At 33.4% G+C, this 22,294-nt stretch overlaps 1 protein-coding gene across 2 annotated transcripts; it reads left to right on the top strand.

Annotated features, from left to right (window-relative positions):
• The first annotated feature begins 272 nt into the window (after positions 1-272).
• LOC129263491 (uncharacterized) lies at positions 273-17,782 on the top strand. Of its 2 annotated transcripts, XM_064100770.1 has the most exons (7): positions 273-1,124; positions 8,834-8,966; positions 9,350-9,365; positions 9,800-11,952; positions 12,456-12,600; positions 13,339-13,366; positions 14,099-16,526. In XM_064100770.1, the coding sequence occupies exons 4-7, from the start codon at positions 11,911-11,913 to the stop codon at positions 14,394-14,396; spliced, it is 513 nt and encodes a 170-aa protein (XP_063956840.1). In that variant the 5' UTR covers positions 273-1,124; positions 8,834-8,966; positions 9,350-9,365; positions 9,800-11,910; the 3' UTR covers positions 14,397-16,526. The 2 variants fall into 2 exon arrangements, with proteins under 2 accessions (XP_063956840.1, XP_063956841.1); XM_064100771.1 differs by lacking the exons at positions 273-1,124; positions 8,834-8,966; positions 9,350-9,365 and adding an exon at positions 8,142-8,195 and having other exon boundaries at positions 11,815-11,952; positions 14,099-17,782.
• Positions 17,783-22,294: the final 4,512 nt, after the last annotated feature.

Consider the following 22,294-nt stretch of genomic DNA (forward strand, 5'->3'; position numbering starts at 1 on the left):
TCAAAATCTTCTTTGTGTATATGTCTGGACTTAAAATGGAATAAAAATGAATAATAATAACATATAATTGTACAGTGTTCTATGTTATCACCATGTGCGTGAATGGAGTTGACCTGAAGCTAGTGCCATCTATGTAATACAATTTGTGTGAGTCAGAAAGCCAATAAAGAGAGACGTGTATGTGGGTCAAAATGAAAACTATGGAAGTATGAAAGAACTGATTGGAGCGGAGATGCAAAGATTAGTTTCTAACATTCCTCGCTTTGTTCGAAAAATCAAAAGTTTTTTCGACCAAGACATCGTTAAGTAGTTTGCTTTCTACCGTTTACCAAAATAACCGATTGGAGTGAAGATACAAAGATTAGTTCATGCATTCCTCGCTTTGTTAGAAAATCAAAGGTTGTTTTCGACCATGACATCTTGAATGGTTCGTTTTCTTTCATCTATTATAATATAGATGATAGAGGGAGAAGAGTATGGGGGAAGATCCAAAATTAAGAGGAAAAATCGATGGAAGCGATGGAAAATCAAGGAGTTGCAAAGGAATTAATTTGGGGAGATCACAAAGACACGCTGGACAGGTTTGAGAAGGATTGTGTTCCAGGGATGGCGTCGATAGAAAATCGTTGCGTAGCGATACCAGGGTGTCTCATCTCCAATCACTACGAAACTATTTCAGACCAAGAGAAATTCGAACTCTTACACAGGCACGGCATGCCTCACGAGTTGAAAGAAGATTGGTCTAAAGGGTGGAAGAGACGAATTCTTCAACGATTTTGTAATAATAAATTATTCATCGATGTCTATCTCAATCACATTGCAAGCACGAAGATTCCAGCAGCCTCCTTCTCATTCTACAAACAGCCATGCTGGTTCAAAAAAGGATACACAGCGTCGAAAATTCTATACAAAGGAACCATAAACGGGATCTTACCTATAGATGAAATCGATTAATTTTCCATAGAATATGAGTTGTATATATGTATAATTGCATCACTTAATCTTCATTGTAAATATGTTTCACTGTAATATATGGACATGGGAAACTAGGTTTTGAATATTATGACAATGTTAATATGGACAATATTTTGGACGATCGACGCTCGAATGGAAATATTAAAAGGGTAAGTCAAACTTTGACACTCCTGCCCTTTTTTCCCAGTGCTATTATATTACCCAAAATCTACTCTAACAATAACACTCTTTTAATCCTTCCATTCAACTTTATGGTTGTTCATTCGTTGCCAAGGAGACTACGCGTCCCTTCTAACAGATACATAACATTACTACGTCACTGCGATTATTGTTATTTAAATGATCCCCTATTCAATGGCCATCCGATCTTTCCGCACTCGGTATTGTTATGCTAATCAACCCCTATTCAATGGCCATCCGATCTTTCCGCACTCGCTATTGTTATGCTAATCAACCCCTATTCAATGGCCATCCGATCTTTCCGCACTCGCTATTGTTATGCTAATGATCCCTATTCAATGGCCATCCTTCCAGACTACTCTTCCATTGTTATGCTAATCAACGCCCTATTCAATGGCCATCTTTCCCGACTATTCATCCATTGTTATGCTAATTATCCCTATTCAACTCTTCCATTGTTATGCTAATTTCCCCTATTCAACCCTTCATTGTTATGCTAATGTATTACGTCATATTCTTTTGTGCGCGCGTCACGCTTGAGTGAACCTTTAGAATGGCCATATCGCCGTCATTATTCTCTGGCAATATCTGTTATATTATATAGTCTATTTTGATTCGCCATCATAAATTGCATTCATCATCTGGCTCAAACCCGAAATTCTTGCTACAGCTCTGATCCATCTACGTCATAATATATGTTTTTTTAATACATCAAGCGCGTTCTTCATGCAATCGACGCGTTAACATTAGCGCGTACATTAAATAAACTACCTTGTTACGCAACTTGTATGCAGCGAGTGACGTCACCTTAGTGAATATAACGCCGCAATTGAAAATACAACGCAGTATAGGCCCTGAGGTGACGTCAAAACCTAGAATATAACAAATGCGATCCTCGCAGCTATGGTCACGTGATGGCGTATTGACCTATCACTGATTCGAATCTACATAACCTATGTAATATATTAGAATATTAGAATATAATATAGAATAGGCTTAGGAACATAATTAGGTAATCAAATAATTGAATGTGAAGTTCCTGGTTTCCCCAATGCTTAAAAAACGACACGATCAAAGCCGACTCAAGACCGAACAAAGGAATGAATGATTACATAAATGACATATTTTGTCATTGTGCAAGAAATTATAATTATGTTACCACCCATACATGCTTTAAAATCGATTCTGGGCCCCGTCTAACAAAGAGCTACGATTGACCCGATCAATCGCAACTATGGACGGCCAGCAACGTTAACATCTATATATGCATGTTTGTTCAAAATATTTTTTAGCTATGATGTATATTCATGCATTCATTGTTTTCTTGAAAAATTACCGCGCTTCTCTTTGCATATAAAGGTCACTGTGCATCATGATTCGTAGAAGAAAATTATGACACTGATGGATTTCCATAGAGTTACAATTGATCGGATCAATCGTAAATCTTTGTAAGATGGGGCCCTGGTGTAGTATTGCTTCTGATTGTGTTATTCACTAGAAGAGAAATACTTTATCATTATTACTTTTTTTAATTTAAGGTAATATGATGCTACCATACATGATATTACGTCCAGATTTATATAAAGATGGACTTCCGTGTGTCAACTTAATAATAATAATGATGATAATAATAATGATAATAATAATCATAATAGTAAAAATAATAGTAATATATAGTTTTTATATATTGTTTTTCCCATATACGGATCAAAGCGCTTCCCGGCATATTACCCTGGTCATTAGTTTTAATTCGATCCCGCACGACAGTGCACAATTTTCACTCCCTGGGGAAGAGCATTCCCTGCATTCACCGCAGGGTCATAATTGCGAGGCTGGCAAATTCAAACATACAATAACCTTTGCACCCTACCGGGTACCTAGTGGTGAGTGGCAAAATGCAGAGCAACGCCTTGCCAAAGGACGCTAGCGCCGGGTGAGATTCGAAAACACGACCTTCTGATTGAATGGGGAGAGTCAGAACCGCTAAGCCACAACACCTCTACTAAGAACTAAAATATGTATTCAAGACAATACCTATACTTGTCCCTTCCAGTTCAAAATTTTAGCCGAACAAAATGTACCCCATAAAAGTTGTTCATTACAAATAAAAGTCCAAAATAAACCCATATAGTTGTTAAAATTCCCAATATCATAATTAACCGAAATGTACCAGATGCACGTTGTTTATTATATATACATACATACATGACATTTACATACTTACATTCAGTGTCATGAAGAACAATTATTGTTATTATTATTATTGTTTGGCGTCACTTGTGCCTGGTAGGCGAAAAGTGAACTGAATCACTGTGACCCGCAGGTCAAACCTGTCAATAACTGATTAGGGAAGTGCGGGTGGACACCTACACCAGGGTTTCCCCCTACTCTTATACGAATAGTGCAGTGGGTTCTTAAAGTACAAAGGTGGTAGCTTTCCTTTACATGGGGTCTCCATTTAACGTCCTATCCGAGGGACGAAGTGTTTTCCGCTGTAGCATAGCCTTTACATCTCTGGAACAGGGGAGAGACATTTCCACATAACGCACTGGCTTCAGTCATCCACCTGGGGTAGACTCGATCCCACGATCTTTGGTTCGACAGGCAGACGTTTTACCGACTGAGCAAAGAACAATAGATTCTCTATGTTCCAGGAAGCGTTCTGCGAATGGCCCTGGGAAGTGGGGTACTGAAGTACCTCCAGGTTTTACGGGGGGGGGGGGGGGCTGTTGCGTGTTTTATTATCCATATAGGAGTCAACCACTGGAAATTTGGTAGGTATGATCAGTAGCAGAAATGTAACGAAAATTACCATACATTTTGTATATAAACGCTTTTTTTTCTACTGGTCAAATTTCTCATGACCAAAATGACCTTCATTTTGTAGTGAGTTTTCTTTGTAAATGTCTTGTGAACAAAATACCCTTCATTTTGTATTGACAATCTTTTATATTTTTTTTTTGCTTGTCAAATTTAACCCATCTCCCCTGTTGAAAAAAAAAAATCCCAGGACCCTGGTTTTGCGTTGCAACAACTTCCTAATGCGAGCACGGAGGCGAGCGTAATTTCCCTTTTTTATGTCAAAGTGACCTGAACGTTTGTGATTTGCTAGTTCTCATCCTCCCCTTTATTTGTAAAGAAATTCTTCCCATTTCAATCCTCCTTTTTCTTATTTTTCTTTATAGTAGATACCAACGAAAATAGAGGGCAGCAACACACGACAGTGTTGCTGCCCTCTACGTCCGTTGGTAAACACCAATATATTTTTCTAAGGTAACATACATAGATGAAAATAAATGTGAGAATACAAGCAACTCATATCGCTGTACTTAGATTTTTCGTTCCGCTTCACATGGAGTATTGAGCAAAATATGAGGTAATAAGATATTTGAAAGAAAATAATGCGATAGCAAAGAAAACAGAAAAACCGGTTATTTTATTATTTATTTCCGTTCACCTTTGTTTTCTTCATCACTGTAATTCCTTTCATTTCCTCTTTGAATTTACTTGCACAACCATATCCATAACCTTACATATACATTTTATTCTTTCTACGACTACGAATATGTTAACAGGGATGAAAAACACCTTCGCTGATGTAATATTTTTTTATAAACAAACAAAATGAATTAACAAATAAAAATAAGAAATAGATACATTTTGAGAACAAGAAGGAGGGATTATCTGATTTAAAGACTGTAGGATCCACTTTTTTGATATATTATTACTAGATTGTTCACACAATGACTCATAGTTGGCTTAGACCAATAAAATATGAGGATATTCACCGCCCAAAGTCAATCGTTTATTGCCAATCTCAAACAAGATACATATTTGAACGCGCTGATAAAGCTTATTTATTGCTGAAAACCTGTCATAAAAGACAAATATTTAAAGCCACGTGTCTTATTTATGCAGTGCAATAAATTTCATATTTGGACTTGCTGACAAGGTAATATTTTAAATAGGGCATCGTCCTTAAGTGTTAGAACATACGTCAGCTTCAACAAGACAAGAAGACTAGATACTCTTTCGCTGAACAAACATTATTTTCATCCTGCCGAAGAACGACCTAATTCCGAAATGCCTTAAATCTGTTCCCTTATATTTCCTGGTTAAAAACAGATGAACGGTTTACTTTTTTAAAAAGTTTAAATTAACGCCAATAATTAGAAGCATTCGGTGACAAAGACTTCCATGGTGACACTCAGGGAGAGTAGGTACATGAAATATAATATGATATATTCAATAAATTATTAATTCTTTTTCAGCTTTCATCTCGCGCCATTCTGGTATATAAAAAACAGCACCAAATGAAGAGCTCACTTGCAAAAGGGGTTAGGTCCATTTTTCATCAAATTTGATTTTTATGTCTTAATGTATAGATTTTTAGTAGCTCTATAAGATATCAAAGAAAAGTTGAAATTCCTATCAAAAAGTGAACTAAAATGGCAAAGAAAATCACTTTTTTTTCAAAAGGGGTTAGGTCCATTTCAGTTTAGTTGCAAAAGGGGTTAGGTCCACACATAATTTTTTTTGGAAAAGAATATCTTAAAAAATATGAAGACTGGAAGATTTCTCTAATACACAATTTTATGTTCTCATGGTAGGGTATCATTAAAATTCAATTTCGCATACGAATATTGAAATATGGGAGAATTAAGAAAATTATTTATTTGGAGTGGACCTAACCCCTTTTGCAACTAGACTCTTCTGAAGAACTCATTTGTGAAAAGGGGTTAGGTCCATTTTAATTGTTTTTTGTTTCTTAACCTCTAAATTTTTAGTCACTCTGATGATACCAAAGACAATTTGAGATTCAAGTGAAAACGTGAATGAAAGTGGCAAAGAAAAATCACTTTTTTAATCAAAAGAGATTGGATTCATTTCAGTTTACCTGCAAAAGGGGTTAGGTCCACAATGATAATTTTTCAAAAAATATATAGAAAAAAAATTAAGACAGGTAGATTTCTTTTATACCCGATTTTATGTTCACATGATAGGGTAGTACATCAAGACAATTTAGTTTCTCATAAGAATATTGCAATAAGTGAGAATGAAAAACATGGTTTTTCTCGGAATGGTCCAAAGTGGACCTGACCCCTTTTGCAACTTAACTCTTCAAATAAAGCTATTAGAGAGGCACTATGAAATACCAATTCCATGCTCGGCGATTTTTTTACGTGAACTTCGGTCATGGCAATATACCAGTTCGTAGTTACTTCATGGACAATTTTGGTCAAATTACCTTTTATTTCTTTCGTTATGATACGCAGATTTCGAAGCCAGATATTACGTAAGCATGCCTTACATAGCAGTATGAGGAAAATGAATAGACCAGTGGTGACCGCACAGAAGCGTTGTTAGCGTAACAGAACGCTAACATTAGGGCCAGTCACACCTTTGACGGGTGACCACCGCCTTGACGCATTGTTTTCACTAAGAGAGCATTAACAGCAGGCATCTCGGTATCGATAATCTCACACAAGCTTAGCCGAATTCCTAATAATCTAACAATAAAAAGCTTAGCAGAAGCTAACAGTGGCGCTAATGTGAATACAAATCACTAACAGTGCCAAGGGCACCAATAGTGACGATGTTAGTGAATAATTTCTCTCTTTAAAACTTGTCTCCCTTTCTTATACCAAATGAATTAAAATATACCTCGACCGAATTAAAGGGGTATTCTGGGCCCACACAACAATATATTAATAAATTGAGTTAAATTAGATGAGCAAATTGCTGAAAATTTCATCAAAATCTGAAGAAAAAAAAAAAATTATTGAATATTAAAAATTATACACTGTATTTTGCAAATGATATTACTGAGCAGCATATGGCCATGAATATGCAATAAATGGAACGATAATGCCATATCCTCTATAGCTCTTTCCACTTTTCCTGATTTTATTGAAATGAACTCGTAATTGTCTCAAATGTGTGTATGTCGCCCGAGTAACAAAATCTTGATCTTTGAAGCAATATTCTGGGTGGACAAAAATTAAATAAACCTAATTTTGTATGATACAACAGACCCTCATTGCATATTCCTGAAGACATGAAAACAAATTTCACCGAAATAGAGCCTAATGCAAAATTTCAAGATACCATAATTTGTTGTATTCATTTCCAATTTTTTATCATTTTGTCAGTGTTTTGTTTGTCTCACTTTACTGTTCAAACCGTATTATTTTCTTCAGCCTGGAGTACCCCTTTATGAATAGGTATATAGCGGGGGATGTTGATTAGTGCCAAGATATGATCATTTTCAATGATTTTTTCTTTCTTCAAAGATATATCATTTATTTGACGGTGTTTGAAGACATTTTATGAATAGACCATTCATTAGAAAGAAGAACAATAGCTGATGAAATTTATCGCGTGCTAACCATCATTGGCAAATACTCTATCATGAGTATGATGAGTGAAGTCTGTGAAGAGCATTTTCAAACAAAAGAAACTGATGAAAAGTGGGATTGCATTTTTTTGGGTACAGAATCTCCATCGTAATATCATGATAGGCTAATTTTTCTTATCTTTTTGAAGCTTATTCGATATCTTTTAAATTAAATTATAAAATATATATATATTACCTGCTGCCATTTCATGTTTAAAATGTAATAATAATTCAATTTTGTAGGCCTATATGATAATGAATTACATTCCTTTACCCTTTACTGGACAAGATTTTAAACTGGTAGGATGTGCAAATAATCATAAGTAAGTCTAAGTTAAATCTAGATCACTACGCACAAATTATAGATTTTGCCTAACTCTTATCCCCTAACAACAGCTTTATGTGCCTTTTGTGCGGTAATTCTACCCATGTTGTTAGGAGCTGAATTGTTAATGGATAATTCTATACAGATTGTGATGGCAAGCGTTGATCTCAGATGTAAATAATGCATTGATGTTTTTACAATAGCCCAATCAATGGATGTAAATCAGTTCTATGATTTGGGCATAGCTCTTGGTTTCACCATACCTGAGTTGGATCGCATAGAGTACAAAGTACACAGCTCCTCGTCATAATATTTAAGGTTACCAACAATTTTCTGTAGAATCTGATTTTTTTTGTGCTATTTCTCCTATTTTTAGGGTGCTGAACATGAATCTGCTTGTTGTCAAATTTATAAATGCCGTTTTCGACCGTTGCCATGTATTTCTCGTCTTTTTTTTACCATGTTATTTCTTTTTTTACCAAATTAGGTATTATTTGGTTGCCATGGCAATGGACTGAGAGTGTATTTATACATTTAGCAAAAACCACTCCTATGTTTAACACCCTAAACACAGGGAAAATGAAAAAAAAAACAGATTCAACAACTTTAAATAAAAATGTTTACTTTTCTGGAGGAAAAATGACCCGTTACCATGGCAACGGGCCAATTGGAACTAATTTGATGATCTTAAATATTTTTGAATTTCATTTGTTTTTAATTGGAACCTTGAAATCAATATATTGGCTAATTTATATCGTGTTTATCTACCATTTACAGGGGAATACATGCTATTTTTTGAGAAATTAATCCGTTTTCATGGCATTGGTCGAAGACGGCATTTATAAATTTGGCAACAAGCAGATTCGTATTCAGCACCCTAAAAATAGGGTGATGAGCACAAAAAATCAGATTCTACATAATTTTTTTTGAATTCTTACTACTTGCCGTCTACTAAGAGATTCAGAGATGGAAAACAAGCTACCTTTGACATGCTGGTGACATGGAGTGGGAGACAAGAATCTATCCTAGCAGCAAAGAACACACTCAGGGGGTATTTCCAATCATCAGCAACTGATACAACTCTCTCAGGTTTGTGTTTAGCTCTATTCGTATTTATCATGTTTTAATTTCAATAATATGGTGCCTTAATAGTTCCCAAAGTGACCAAAAATAAAGAACTCAAAGTATGCTTATTTGAGAATAAAAAAAATGTCAGACCTATGGTATAATTCCACCCTCGAATAATTTTGAATTCTAATTCAGAAAGGAAACTAGAGAAATTGACACATCTTTATAATTTTGTCCAAGTCTTCTAAATTTGCAATGTATATATTATCACGTAGTTCTTTTCATAGTTTAAAGAAGAAAAGAAAATGCTTAGTATTGTCTTTATACTATACACGTGTGGCTTAATATATTTTGTCTTATCTTTATCGTTTTCTTTAATCTTGCACTTGACTGCGTTCATCCAGACATTGGACCGAATGAGTAAGTTTGCATTTTATGTTAAATAAATGATTATTATATGAGAAATAGCAGCCGAAACTTTATATTTATTTTGCTCTTTACGATTTCAAGAATGTTTCGACCAATTGTATGTATATGAATAATTAAACATATTTTCCGTCAATATGTCTTCTTCCGTCAAATTAAATGCACGTTTTTTTATTCATCTTTCCCTCTCTGTTCGTATCATACTCTGTCAGAAATGCTCTCAACCAACCTATGGACTAGCTTTGCATTCAAGTTTGTTTTTACCAACATTTCGATAAGTTCATGTTAACCAACCTAATTGATTCTTCGTGAAACTACTATTGAACTGAAATAAGCCGGAAGTAATAAAAATAATTGAATAAGCATTTAAATTGGCATGGGTTCATTATTTTAATTTACCTATATTGATCTTATATCCAACCTTACAGATATATTCCTGACAACAGGCTGTTACAAATTGCCCGTTACATCAGCAAAGAAAAGTTCTATGAGATTGGCAGTCAACTGGGATTTGACGGGACAGAATTACAACACATCAAGCATCGATCGTTCTACAATAGAAAGGATGCTGATATCCAAATGATCTCGATTTGGAAAGCATCCAAAACATCAATGGATAAAGGAGAGGAGAAGCTGCGGAGATTTTTTATTTCATTTTTTTAGAAAATGCACTTATAATCAAATACTTTTATTTCATTTGTCCTACTAATGGCCTAATGATTCGAATTTCGTCCATTTTTTTACTCGAATGATCCAACTGAAAAAAAACTGAAAAAAAACTCAAAAAACTACACTTTATAACTAATTTAGCTCTTAAAGAGCGTGTATAGTGACTGCACTTCGAAGTGCTGATTTGTCTAGTTCAAATTTGAACGAGAAAATTCCGCACTCCGAAGGAATGCTGAATTTAAGAGCTAAATTAGCTCTTCGTATTTTTTCGTTTTTAAAAGTGTAGTTTTGAGAGTGGAAATGATTTTGATCTGTAATAGCATTTCCTCTTTAGCATTTCCGGTGACGTATATTATGTTGTTGTATCTAATGTATTATGTTGATTACTTTAAGATAAAACCAATAAACGCAAATTAAAAAAAAACATTACATGTATCTGAATACTGAAGAAAAACAATACATTGTGTGTAGACATTATCTAGAATCCATTCCTTTATTAAATCATTGCCCTTTGTTTATATAAAAAAAAAGGGTTAGTAAATAGATGTATTGTCATGAACAACTTTCATAATCCCTCTAGAATTGATATTAAAAAGCAGGGATTGACGGCTTTAACTACATGTATACAAATGATGAAAACCTCGAATATTAATTCTTTACCTATAAATAGTCAATTGTATATAATTATAAGTAATTCATTTTCCAGTATCACAATGAATATTAGCTGTAATAAAAAGGAGAATTAGAGCCTGTTGAAAGCAGGTTAGCTTGTATGAAATTGTAAAACCCACGAATTAAAGACTAATGAAAGTTTGTCATCTATTATGCAAGTACCAGAACAGTTTAAAGCATGTCGAAATTCGAATATTGAATTATTCGAATGTGGAGAACACAAAGGCTATATATACACCCATTGGCGATGCGACCAAATTTAGCAAAGCGTACATATGAACATGATAATGAAAATACATCCTCTGTCTTTGATCTATTTTTGTGTGTGAATCCTCTACGACATGTCATCCTTTGAAAAAAAACACCAGGGCCCCCTTTCACAAAGAGATATGATTGATCCGATCAATCTTAATTTACTGAAAGTCCATCAATGTCATTTTTAAAGGAACTGTGCAGTGTCATTTGTAAACGGAGAGAAGCATACTGAATCGGTGAAGACAGCAATGACCATATGGACATAGATCTTATATCTAAGAAAACATTGTGATCAAACGTTCTTTTATATGTTGGTTGTCCATAGTTGTGGTTGATTGGATCAATCTTTACTCTGTAAGATATTAAGGTGTTAAATTTAAAAGGTGGCAGCTTAAGTAAAACATATGCAGAAGCAATCGGATGCTCTACATTATTGGATGACATTAGTCGCACATCTTGTTCGCCTTGCCAATGAGAGGATGTACAAAGTAAAAACGCTGTTTAGGATTTTATACAACGTTGTTTACTAAATGAACCTCACAGTATTTGTTTAACCGTTAAACAATCATGTTTAATTTATTGAAGATTAGATATTGAACATTAAACTTTGTTGCTTAAACTTTAAACACTTGTTTAAACAATTACTGTAAGGTTCATAAAGTAAACAGCATTGTATATTTTTTTAATGTGTACATATATGATTGGTGGTCTCATCATTCGAGTGCCCATATTTTGTACTATCTATTCACCTTTTCTCAAATTGTCATCAACGTTTGTCTCCTTTTTTTTATAACATGTAACTTTCTCCATGAGCTTCCTGCTCATTTAACAATTATTTTGCCTTCAGGAGTTTCGGCAAAGAAATGACAGCCGATCGCAAGAAATCTTCTACCAAGTTACGAATGTTATCAAATTCACTCTGGATTCAGCAGAAGACGATATAATGCTATCGTGTGTTTCTGACTCAAAGAAGACACAGGAAACCGTAAGCATCTTTAAACTTTGTTGGTCGTATGTACATGTAATTTCTCTCCTGTAACACCTACCTCCTTCGGTTTCAAGTCACAATTCTAGATTTTATTTGAATATAGTATGAAAGATATTAATTTTTTAAAGGGCTATGTTCATGATCAACTAGGACATGAAGGACACAAATAATTGAAGTGTACAACATGTTGTCATGAATGATAAGATGAATAATAAATGACAATTGCCAGTTTTAAGATATACTTAGCCCGACGGACGATATGTTACATTTTTTTGCCAATCTACCAACAAGACCTTGTACACATTAATGTTTTATATGATATGAGAGGTGACAATACCAGCCATCTGTATCTAAATTCTTTTTGAGGATGAGCATAATATCGTAACCACATCACACCACGCACTTTTTTTCTCTCTCTCGGTTTTGTGTGTGTTCTCTGGATTTCTTTTTGGACATCTTTCGTTTTTAAATGTCCATCTTTCATTTTGTTTCTTCTCAAGGTTCACGTTGGTTCCCTACTCTCAGGCGGATGCATTATAGCACACTTCAATCTACCGCCCTCTAGCGGCCAGAAAAGTGTCAGTGTCTGCATTGAGCAGGGTTCATCCACACTGGCAGAACAAGAAATACACCTTGCTAGTGAAGGTAAACAAAACTCATATGGAGAAAGAATCCTCAAGTTTCGAAAGAGACGGGAGGTTTTGTAGATAATATTGATACCCTTCAAACGTTTTACTTTTTTTTCATCTTGCAAAGTACTAGAAAGTTTCCTTTCGAGTAAAGGTCGCAGTTCATAAAAAAATCATGACTCAACAGTTTTGCGCCCCACGTACCGACCCTATGCATTTAAGAAATCGGGTTAGTCTTCGTAGTATATATGCTTCCATTACATTTACATCTGTTGAAAAATCTTGTTTAAACCTGCCTTAATCATATTTGGAGTTACTGGACACTACAAGTGGATAATAATATTTTTTTTATTGTTTCCGGTACTGTGAGGGTGCACTCTAAAAAATATTGGGTAAAAATGATCAATGATGGTAATTATGTGTCCAACCAACATTCGACATTTCTTTTGGGTATTTTTATGTATCCAGTGTGATGAAACTTTTGTCCATCCTAAAGTAATTGCTGTTTATTTTCTAACCTTACTGGACAATATGCTTTCCAAATTGGGTAAAATACTTTCGAAAATATTTTAGAAATATAACCCTCGTTGTGATAAAAAATTTACCCAATATGTTTTACAGTGTAGTAAAAAAAGGGAGTATATCCATATTGATGATATTATTATTGTAATGTTGATAGAAGCAGTAAATTCACTGTAAGGCGTCTTCAGAAAAGACAATGAGTATTGCACATTTTTTTTATTCTTCTAAACAGTGGAACCTAACTACGAACAGACTCACAGGTAAGAGTTTTAACAATTTTTTTAAACAACTTAGGTTAATTCACAGAGATAATGGTAACGATGTTTGAAGAAGGGTGCTCGTTTTGAAAAAAAATATGATAAAAAAGTTGTCGTTCGAAAATGAAGGTGACTTTGGTAAGAATATGACAAGCAAACTTATGGGTGAAGCCTTAAAAATGAAGATGATTTTATCAAATTTCTACATATTAGCGTATTAACCTGATTGTCAGGGTTAAATATCATGGGGTTCTTTAGCATCCCTCCTTAATTCCCAGTGTCATTTAAAATTTTCATCAAGGTATCGTGACATATTATTCAGTATTAAGTTGAATCGTTAGCAATAACTAATCAAATACTTTTTTGAGGACTGAATAAACAATTATAATGATAATGGGTTGTGAACTTATTTTGCAATAAAGCATTGAAACTAAAATATTTTAAACAAATATATCTTGTAAACAGATGACATGCTGTTGGATACCTAATAGTTATTGACGTCCTGCTACCTTCATGCCTTTATCATTTATTTTCAAATGTGAAAATTTGAATGGATAAATAGTTATCAGTAGCTATATTTTAAGTAAGCTATAAAATGCTTTTAACTTTTAACAGTGCGTCTTGCCATGAATATGACAAAATGAACATGACGAATGTCTATGTCTAATAGTTTGGCTTAAGTCTTTGGAAAGTATGATCTATAGCAATTCACTTTCAATGCTGTTGATTTTGCAGAAGAGGAAGAATACGGTTCGCTTCGAACCACATGCTGCATATGCTTTCTGGTTTAGTATGTGAAATAAAGGGGGCCTGCGAGCTTGGCTACAAACTCGGCCTATCCTACTCAACGGTGGAGAAATACCTCGTCAGAGCAGACTCTTCGGCCAGGAGTGTCTCGGGATCAGGTCTTAAAGAGATGCTTCAGGACTGGAGAAGGCGTGTTCGACCTAGTGAGCAGGTTAACAAACTTCGCCTTGCTTTAGAAGCCGCGGGATTGAGACGTGAATCGGAAGTTATCTTTCAAGAAAATTGAAAGGAAGTCGGTCGCCATTTGACAAACTGAGCATCTTAGAGCATTTCGTACATTCGGAAATACACACTTGAAGAATTGTGTACAATGATTTTTTCTTCTACGACTTCTTTTTCGCACATGAACATATAACTATTCATCTGGAAATTAAAAAAGAAATGTCACATCTATTCATGGTTTTTAGATGCAGGCGGTCTCAAAGGTACCAAAGCATGGTGGCTTAGTTAGAGCGCTACATTCTTGAGTCAACGGGCCAAGTTATACACCAACTATTTTAATAAAGATATAGGGACTTCTACCTTGTTGTCAGGAACATGGATGGAGTTTTACAATGGAGAAGGAAAATAATAACTTTTAACATTTACAAAAAATGTTGATAAAATATACTGTCCGCTGGAATATCAGCTTAATTACAGTGTTTACATTGTCGTAGATAAATGAGACTTATGCATATTATCATTCTCGTTCTCATTGTCACAAAGCCTATTTTTAAAATCATGTTCAAAAGTCTTTATTAAGACGGTGTACATAAAATAAGTTTAATTATCTAGGACACGAACTTATTGATGTTATAATCTAGTTATTAAAGTGATAAAGAGAGTGATAATAATTAAAAAATCCCAACGTTTTATTGCAGTGTTGCATTTTGAACATCATGATCATGTACACTGCGAGATCAGTGTTTGACAGTGCTTGCCTTATTTCTTTATTTTATTTTATTAATGTTATTATTTGTTTTTGCTTTCAAGCTCTTGTAAGCCTATAGCAGCACCTTTGTTACTGAAAACGTGTGTAAAAGATAATAAAAATATCTCATAGACATTGACATTTCTATAGCAAATATTGAAAAGTTCTACGCTGCAGTTCATTCAAAACCCATGTAATATTAACCAAATTTTGCAAAGTCGTTTGGCAGGTAAACGAGAGAGGTGCAGTCATTAAACAAAAAATATGGTTCATTTGCATGTTAAGAACCTGTCAAGTTTTGAAGGAACAAAAATGTTAAAAACACCAGAAACGATCAAAACAAATGAAAAATCCATGTTATCCTGAATGTTGGATGGAACTTCTTGATCTCCTCCTAATTGCAGGATAATTAGAGATTGCTATGTGCATTGAATGTTTCATGAATCATTAAGGGTTTATATAGTGTCTTTCAAGGTCTTGAAACATTTTACGACACTCTAAATATCAGCTAGGTTTTATGGTTAAACTAAAGCCGTATTAGGCCGTATTTACGTTATGCAATGTTCCGTTTAAACATAGCTGAATATTTGACGGTTTCTTCTAAAAGTTATGAAATATATATATACATATACATATACATATGGTTGATAACAAGGATGTCCATTTAGACAATGGCTAACTTGGCATTGAGTATAATAGTTAGCCGTAGACTTTTCCTTACTCTCTCCGCGAGTAAAATTGTATATATATTTGATTATATATAGGCCTATATATGATTTTGTACAACAGGTTGTGAAACATTTTGCCTAGTCATGACCGAAAACAGTTGGGATGAGGCACGGGCCGGTTGCTTCTCCCCCGAATTGTGAAAACCCACATTTTTATACTGAAAAGTGTGCACGAAGTTCTTATATTTTACATTTTGCATGTATACAAAACGCCGCAACGGCAAGCTCGGTCGTTTCGTTCCCTCTCTTCTTTAGTTTCTTCTTGAATTTCTACAGCCATGTATGGTATTGTAAATAGATATAATGCAGTAATTGTAATGGATCACAATAGTACACAATCTATTAATTTAAAGGAGGTCGTGTAACAGTTCAATTGGTGCAAATAATCTGTAAAAATAATAATTCATAAAGATGTAATAGTAAAGTTTACCTTTCATCTAAGGATTATAGGATTATAGGCAGATGCTGTGTTATCAGGATATGGAATATCTGAGGGAAGAGCCCGAGGTAATGGGGTTTTAAGAAAATAACTGTTAATGAATTCAATTCGGCTAGGTGTCATTAACTATTTTTTTTCTGTATTGGAAAATCTCCTTTTTATGTTCTGTTCAGGTTATTTGACACTCGGAAAGAGGAGTACGTGCAGTTAATAAATAGTTTTCACTTAATGTAAATACATTTCTACCACTAGCGTACCGACGCGGGGGGGGGGGGGGCAGAGGGGCAGTCTGCCCCCCCCCCCTGACGAGCTTGAAAGACCTTTTTGCCCCCCCCCCCTGATGAAAATCCTGAAAAATCCTAGGTACGCCACTGATTACTACCATCAATATCATTTATAAGTATGTATTGGAAGAAAGTGTAAAATAGAGTTTCAGTGATATACTCAATGACATGACATTGGGTTAATAATACATTATAAAAGCATTTGTAAAAAAGAAACAAGTAGCAAGTTTAAAATGATATACCATGTTAGTGCTTCCAAAAAAGAAAAGAACATAAAATATATAGTGTTTAAGATGTGCATTGGCTATGTATCTACCAATTTGCAAAGAGGTGATATTCTATTTGCTAGTGGCATTTCATTTCGTTCATTTCAAGAATTTAAGTTATTACCAAATGAACACCATTAGATACAAAATAAATAGATAAATAAATGAATGAATAAAATAATAATAATATTGACATGTAAAAGTTGCAAACGACCCAATCTGACTCGACTGTATTAAAAGGACTATTGTCATAATTTTTCCTTCAGGAAATTTGCATAATTTTCTTTGTAAACAAATAGGAAACACGCCGAATTGTCAAGACACAAATGAATGAATAAGTATACATCATTTATTGAACTTCATGACTATTCATCAAATTCCAATATTATGACTAGGGACCCTCGTAATCATTTTTTTTCTCTACCAGAGTTTACATTGATATAGGTGATTGCCAGTAAATGAATGCAAATTGTTAGCAATTGTATATTAATTGATTAATAAATTATTGGATTAATCAATTACTTTTAAATAGTTATTATGTTCCAATCTTGTGATTATTCAGCCTCATAATCCTTTTACACCATCAGCGTTTATATGATTGCAGTAATTAAATGTACATAATTACTAGATAATGATGTAACAAGAGAATTGCCAATATTTACAATAAATATAAAGAAATATAGACTGGGTGAATGATATTAAATTTTCAAGAAATGTGCATGGAGAAATAGAGATTAAAAAGATATATAAAGAGTTCTTATCTGACCCTTTTTGTTATCAGGGATCATTTATATATGACCTTAACAAAATGAATTATCAAATGTATTCAACAGTATGTTTACAAAGAATGTCAACATCCATTATTACTCTTCAAGTATGACGATACTATTTATGAAAAAAAATAATATCTTCTGGTACCTAACTTTGGAATGCTCTTTCAAGCTTTACGAAATAAACTCTGTTTCAATAGAGCATTCAAAAATGATTTCTATCTCTAGATTTTTATTTTATTTTATTTTAGTTTAGTTTAAATCATTTCATTTTATTTCACTCCATTTTATTCATTTACCTTTATTGTTTAATTTCAGTTTATTTCATTTCATTTAAGTTTATATAATTTTACTTCATTTCATTTTATTCTACTTTCAAATCTAGTTTGATTTGATTTAATTTTATTAATTTATATTGTTTTACTTTATTTAATTTTATTCTATTTTGTTTCATTTTTTCTTTTTTATTGCATTTCATTTGATTTTACTTAACATGTATTTTCCTTTTATTCAATTCAATCTAATTTAATTTTATTTTATCTATTTAGTTTGTTTTATTTTATTCTATTTTTGGTTTTATCTTATTTCATTTTGTTTTCTTTATCTTATATGGTCGTAATAAATACATATAATAAGCAACTGATATAATTATCAACAAAATGAATGTGAATATAACACTCCTGTAATTTAGACTACTGGAGATCTTCCATTCCTTCATATTCAAACCACCTCCCCCCTCCCCCTATATCCCTCTCAATCTCTTCATTTCGCTTCTTTTACTGCCTCTGACCATGCCAAATTGGCCTATACTTTCCCTTCTATCTACTCTTCCCGCTTTGTTTTCTTGATAATTTTTTTGACTGTTTGTCCGTTTTTTTAATAACTTTGCAATGCCCTTTTCCGTTTCTGTATTACTTTTGCCATGTCTCGTTCACTCTAAAAAAAACGAGTGCTGATTTAGTCATTAGAATTTGATTTAGAAAATCAGTACTCGAACTGCAGTCACTATACAATGACATTAAATGCTAAATTAGCACATCATTTTTTAGAGTCTTCTTTTCATTTTTTATTCATTGTTTTTGTAACGTTCCGTTATGTTCCGTTTTGTTTCGTGTCTCCTTTTCACTTGTTTGTCATATCTTGTTATTATCCAGTCTCCTTTGTCTTTTATTTGGCAGAATATGAGAAAAGGCTTTATCAAGGCATTTCGAAGACATTTGTATGATTCTACAAATAACCAAGATGTGATGATTCGTATAATACATATTTACACACACCCACACACATACACACATCCTCCCTCTCACAAACACACATTTATATACGATTTGAAAATATATATATATATATATATATATATATTTGAAGAGTTTAGTTGCAGAAGGGGTTAGGTCCACTTTTTACCATTCCGAGAAAAACCATGTTTTTTATTCTCACTTACTGCAATACCCTTATGAGACACTAAATTGTCATAATGTACTACCCTATCGTGTGAACATAAAATTGGGTATAAAAGCAATCTACATGTCTTCAATTTTTTTTATATATATTCTTTTAAAAAATTATCATCGTGGACCTAACCCCTTTTGCAACTAAACTAATTAATTCAATCTATTTTTATTTCAAAAGTCATTTTTCTTTGCCACATTTAATTCACGTTTTCATGTGAATGTCAAATTTTCGTTGTTTTCATCAGAATGGCTAACAATTTAGAGGTTTTGAGACAGAAAACATTAAAAAAATTATGAACAATGAACCTAACCCCTTTTGACAAATTAGCTTTTCAATATATTTTTTTTTCGAAAGGGGTAAGGTCCACTCCAAAAAAAATATAAATTTTTTGTTCTCCCATATTGCAATATTCTTATGCGAAACGAAATTTTCATGATTATCTACCATGAGAACATAAAATTGGGTATAAAAATAAATCTACCTGTCTTCATATGCTCTGCTGACCATGGTCGTGAACGGACGTGTCTGATTTAGAATTTGCTTGTAATTTTGATTGTGACATTAGTGTCATGGGTGATATTAACTGCGATATTACGAAAAAAACATTTTATGGAAACACCAAGATCTTTGACCAAATTAATACTGTATACTCGCTAAAATTTATAAATGACTCTTCATGTACCAGAATGACAGATTCGTCTTCTACGCTTGTTGACCACATGTTAACTAATAACATGGATAAAGTGAAAGCTCACGGTGTGTTATGTAATGGGATAAGTGATCATTACATTAGTTATTTTATATGGAAATCCCAACAAAAATTCTCGTCTGGTGAAACTTATATAAGGTATAGAAAATCCAGAAATGTTGATTTGGAGTCTTTCAAAAATGACCTTCGTAATCAAAACTGGAGGATAATAAAAGATTTTGATGATATTAATGACGCTGTCAATAAGTGGGAAATAATGCTATTAGAAGTTGTTAATAAACATATGCCCTTAAAATCTAAGCGCATTCGTAAAAAATCTTCTCCTTGGATGAATAATGAGATATTGTCTTTGATGAAAGAAAGAGATAAAGCTAAAAGAAAGGCCAAAACTAAAAACGATAATGATTTATGGAAATTATATCAAACTCTGAAAAATAAGGTCACTTTTGTCATCCGGAAATCTACACGTAAATATTATTGTGACAAATTATCAAATGTAACAAATAGAAATGACTCTTGGAAAATACTAAAATCCGTTATGGGGAAAAACAACAACTCGTCTAATAGCACTTTTCCCAAAGTAATGTCAGATGAAGTGGCTAATGGTTTTAACAATAACTTTGCTAATGTGGCGTTGGAAATTGCTGATGATTCTACAAATGTACACCATGATCATGTAGCGTCCACTCTGCATGAAAACTTTAAATTTTTGCCTGTCTCTGAAAACGATGTCTTGAAAGAGGTTCATAATTTGAAGAATACAAAGTCTGTTGGTCTAGATGGTATTTCAGTATATATAATCAAAGAATCAATTCCAGTTTTAATCGAACCTATTACTTTCTTGATAAATAAATCTTTATGTGATGGTGTTGTACCTAAGAAATGGAAAGTAGCCAAAATTGTCCCTATTCACAAGAAAGGTGATAAGTTTGAATTTAACAACTATAGACCGATATCGATTCTACCCTGTGTGTCTAAATTAATGGAAAAAATTGTGCAAAAGCAATTGCTTCGTTATATTCAAACTCATTCTTTACTTTCTGCTTTTCAATCTGGATTCCGTCCGAAACACTCTACCATTACTGCTCTTGCTAAGGTAACGAATGACTGGTTTCATTCTATGGACAATGGGCAGTATACAGGGGCTATTTTTATTGACCTTCAAAAGGCTTTCGACCTGGTCGATCATGCAATTCTCCTATCCAAACTTAAACATATTGGTATATCTGGTGATGAATTGCATTGGTTCAAAAGTTATTTGACTAATAGAAGAATACGTACATCCATTAATGGAATTTTATCTGAAGAAAGGGTCATTTTTAAGGGAGTACCCCAGGGATCTCTCCTTGGACCCTTACTGTTCATTTTATTTATTGATGATATAATTTCTGTATCTAAAGAGTGCACCGTACACCTTTATGCTGACGACACAGTAATATATTTCTCACATAAAGATATTAGAGTTATCGAACTCGTCCTTAATAAGGAGCTGGAAAGTCTATCTATCTGGATGAACAGGAATAATTTGAAAATAAACTATGATAAAACTGTAAGCATGTTGATTTGAACACCTAAAATGCTTAAAAGGTCACAACATTTACAACTAAAAATTGACTGTCATTTACTGACTCAAGTGAATAGCTTTACGTATCTAGGTGTCTTTGTGGATGAAAACATGAAGTGGGACTATCACGTAAATTATTTATGTAAAAAACTGGGGAGAATGATTGGTTATATTGCACGGCTAAAGCATTTTGTAAATTTGTCAGAATTAAAGTTAATATATAACTCAATAATTTTACCTCATTTTGATTATGGTGACATTATCTATCAATCTGGAAACAAATCTCTACTTGACCAACTTCAAAAAATTCAAAATAGAGCTGGAAGAATAATCTTGAAAATTGACCCCTATTCACACACTTCAACCTCTCAAATTCATTCTATTCTTGGTTGGGACACTATTCAAAAGAGACAGTATACTCACTTGATATTATTCATGTATAAGATTTGTAACAACATGTCCACTGAATATATGAAAAATTTGTTTCATACAAAAGTTACTCCTTACCCTCTTAGAAATGAAAATAATATATGTTTACCCAGACCTAGAACCAATAGTTGTAAAAGATCTTTCTCTTACCGAGCTGCATCTGAATTCAACAGAATCCCTTTGTGCGTGCGTAATGTCACCACTTTCAATTCTTTTAAAAATACATTTTTGAAATATATCTGTGCTAAATGAAATTAAACCACTGATTTGTACCGGGGGGAAGGGGGGGGGGGGTAGGTTTAGTTTATATGATTTTTCTTTGTTTTTAATGATTTCACTTATATGTCTGATGGTCAACTTTCTTTATTTTATGGTAATCATAGCATTTTTGTAAGTAAACTGGCTCCATGGAAGACCAGCAGCAATGCATTATTGCAGCTGAATATGGACTACCAGCCGTATAATTTACTTTATTTTTTTTACCTTTTATTATTGTATCTTAATATTGACCTCATCATCTCATGTTATATGTATTTGTATGTACTTTGTATCGGTTATTTTATATACGGAAAT

This window comes from Lytechinus pictus, chromosome 6, assembly GCF_037042905.1.
Source record: "Lytechinus pictus isolate F3 Inbred chromosome 6, Lp3.0, whole genome shotgun sequence".
NCBI lineage: Eukaryota > Metazoa > Echinodermata > Echinoidea > Temnopleuroida > Toxopneustidae > Lytechinus > Lytechinus pictus.

Bases quoted from the DNA above. Each gene is read 5' to 3' on its own strand.
- LOC129263491 (XM_064100770.1), top strand. From the start codon at position 11,911: ATGCTATCGTGTGTTTCTGACTCAAAGAAGACACAGGAAACC. The intron at 11,953-12,455 runs GTAAGCATCTTT...TTTCTTCTCAAG, and splicing joins CAAAGAAGACACAGGAAACC to GTTCACGTTGGTTCCCTACT. The intron at 12,601-13,338 runs GTAAACAAAACT...TCTTCTAAACAG, and splicing joins AATACACCTTGCTAGTGAAG to TGGAACCTAACTACGAACAG.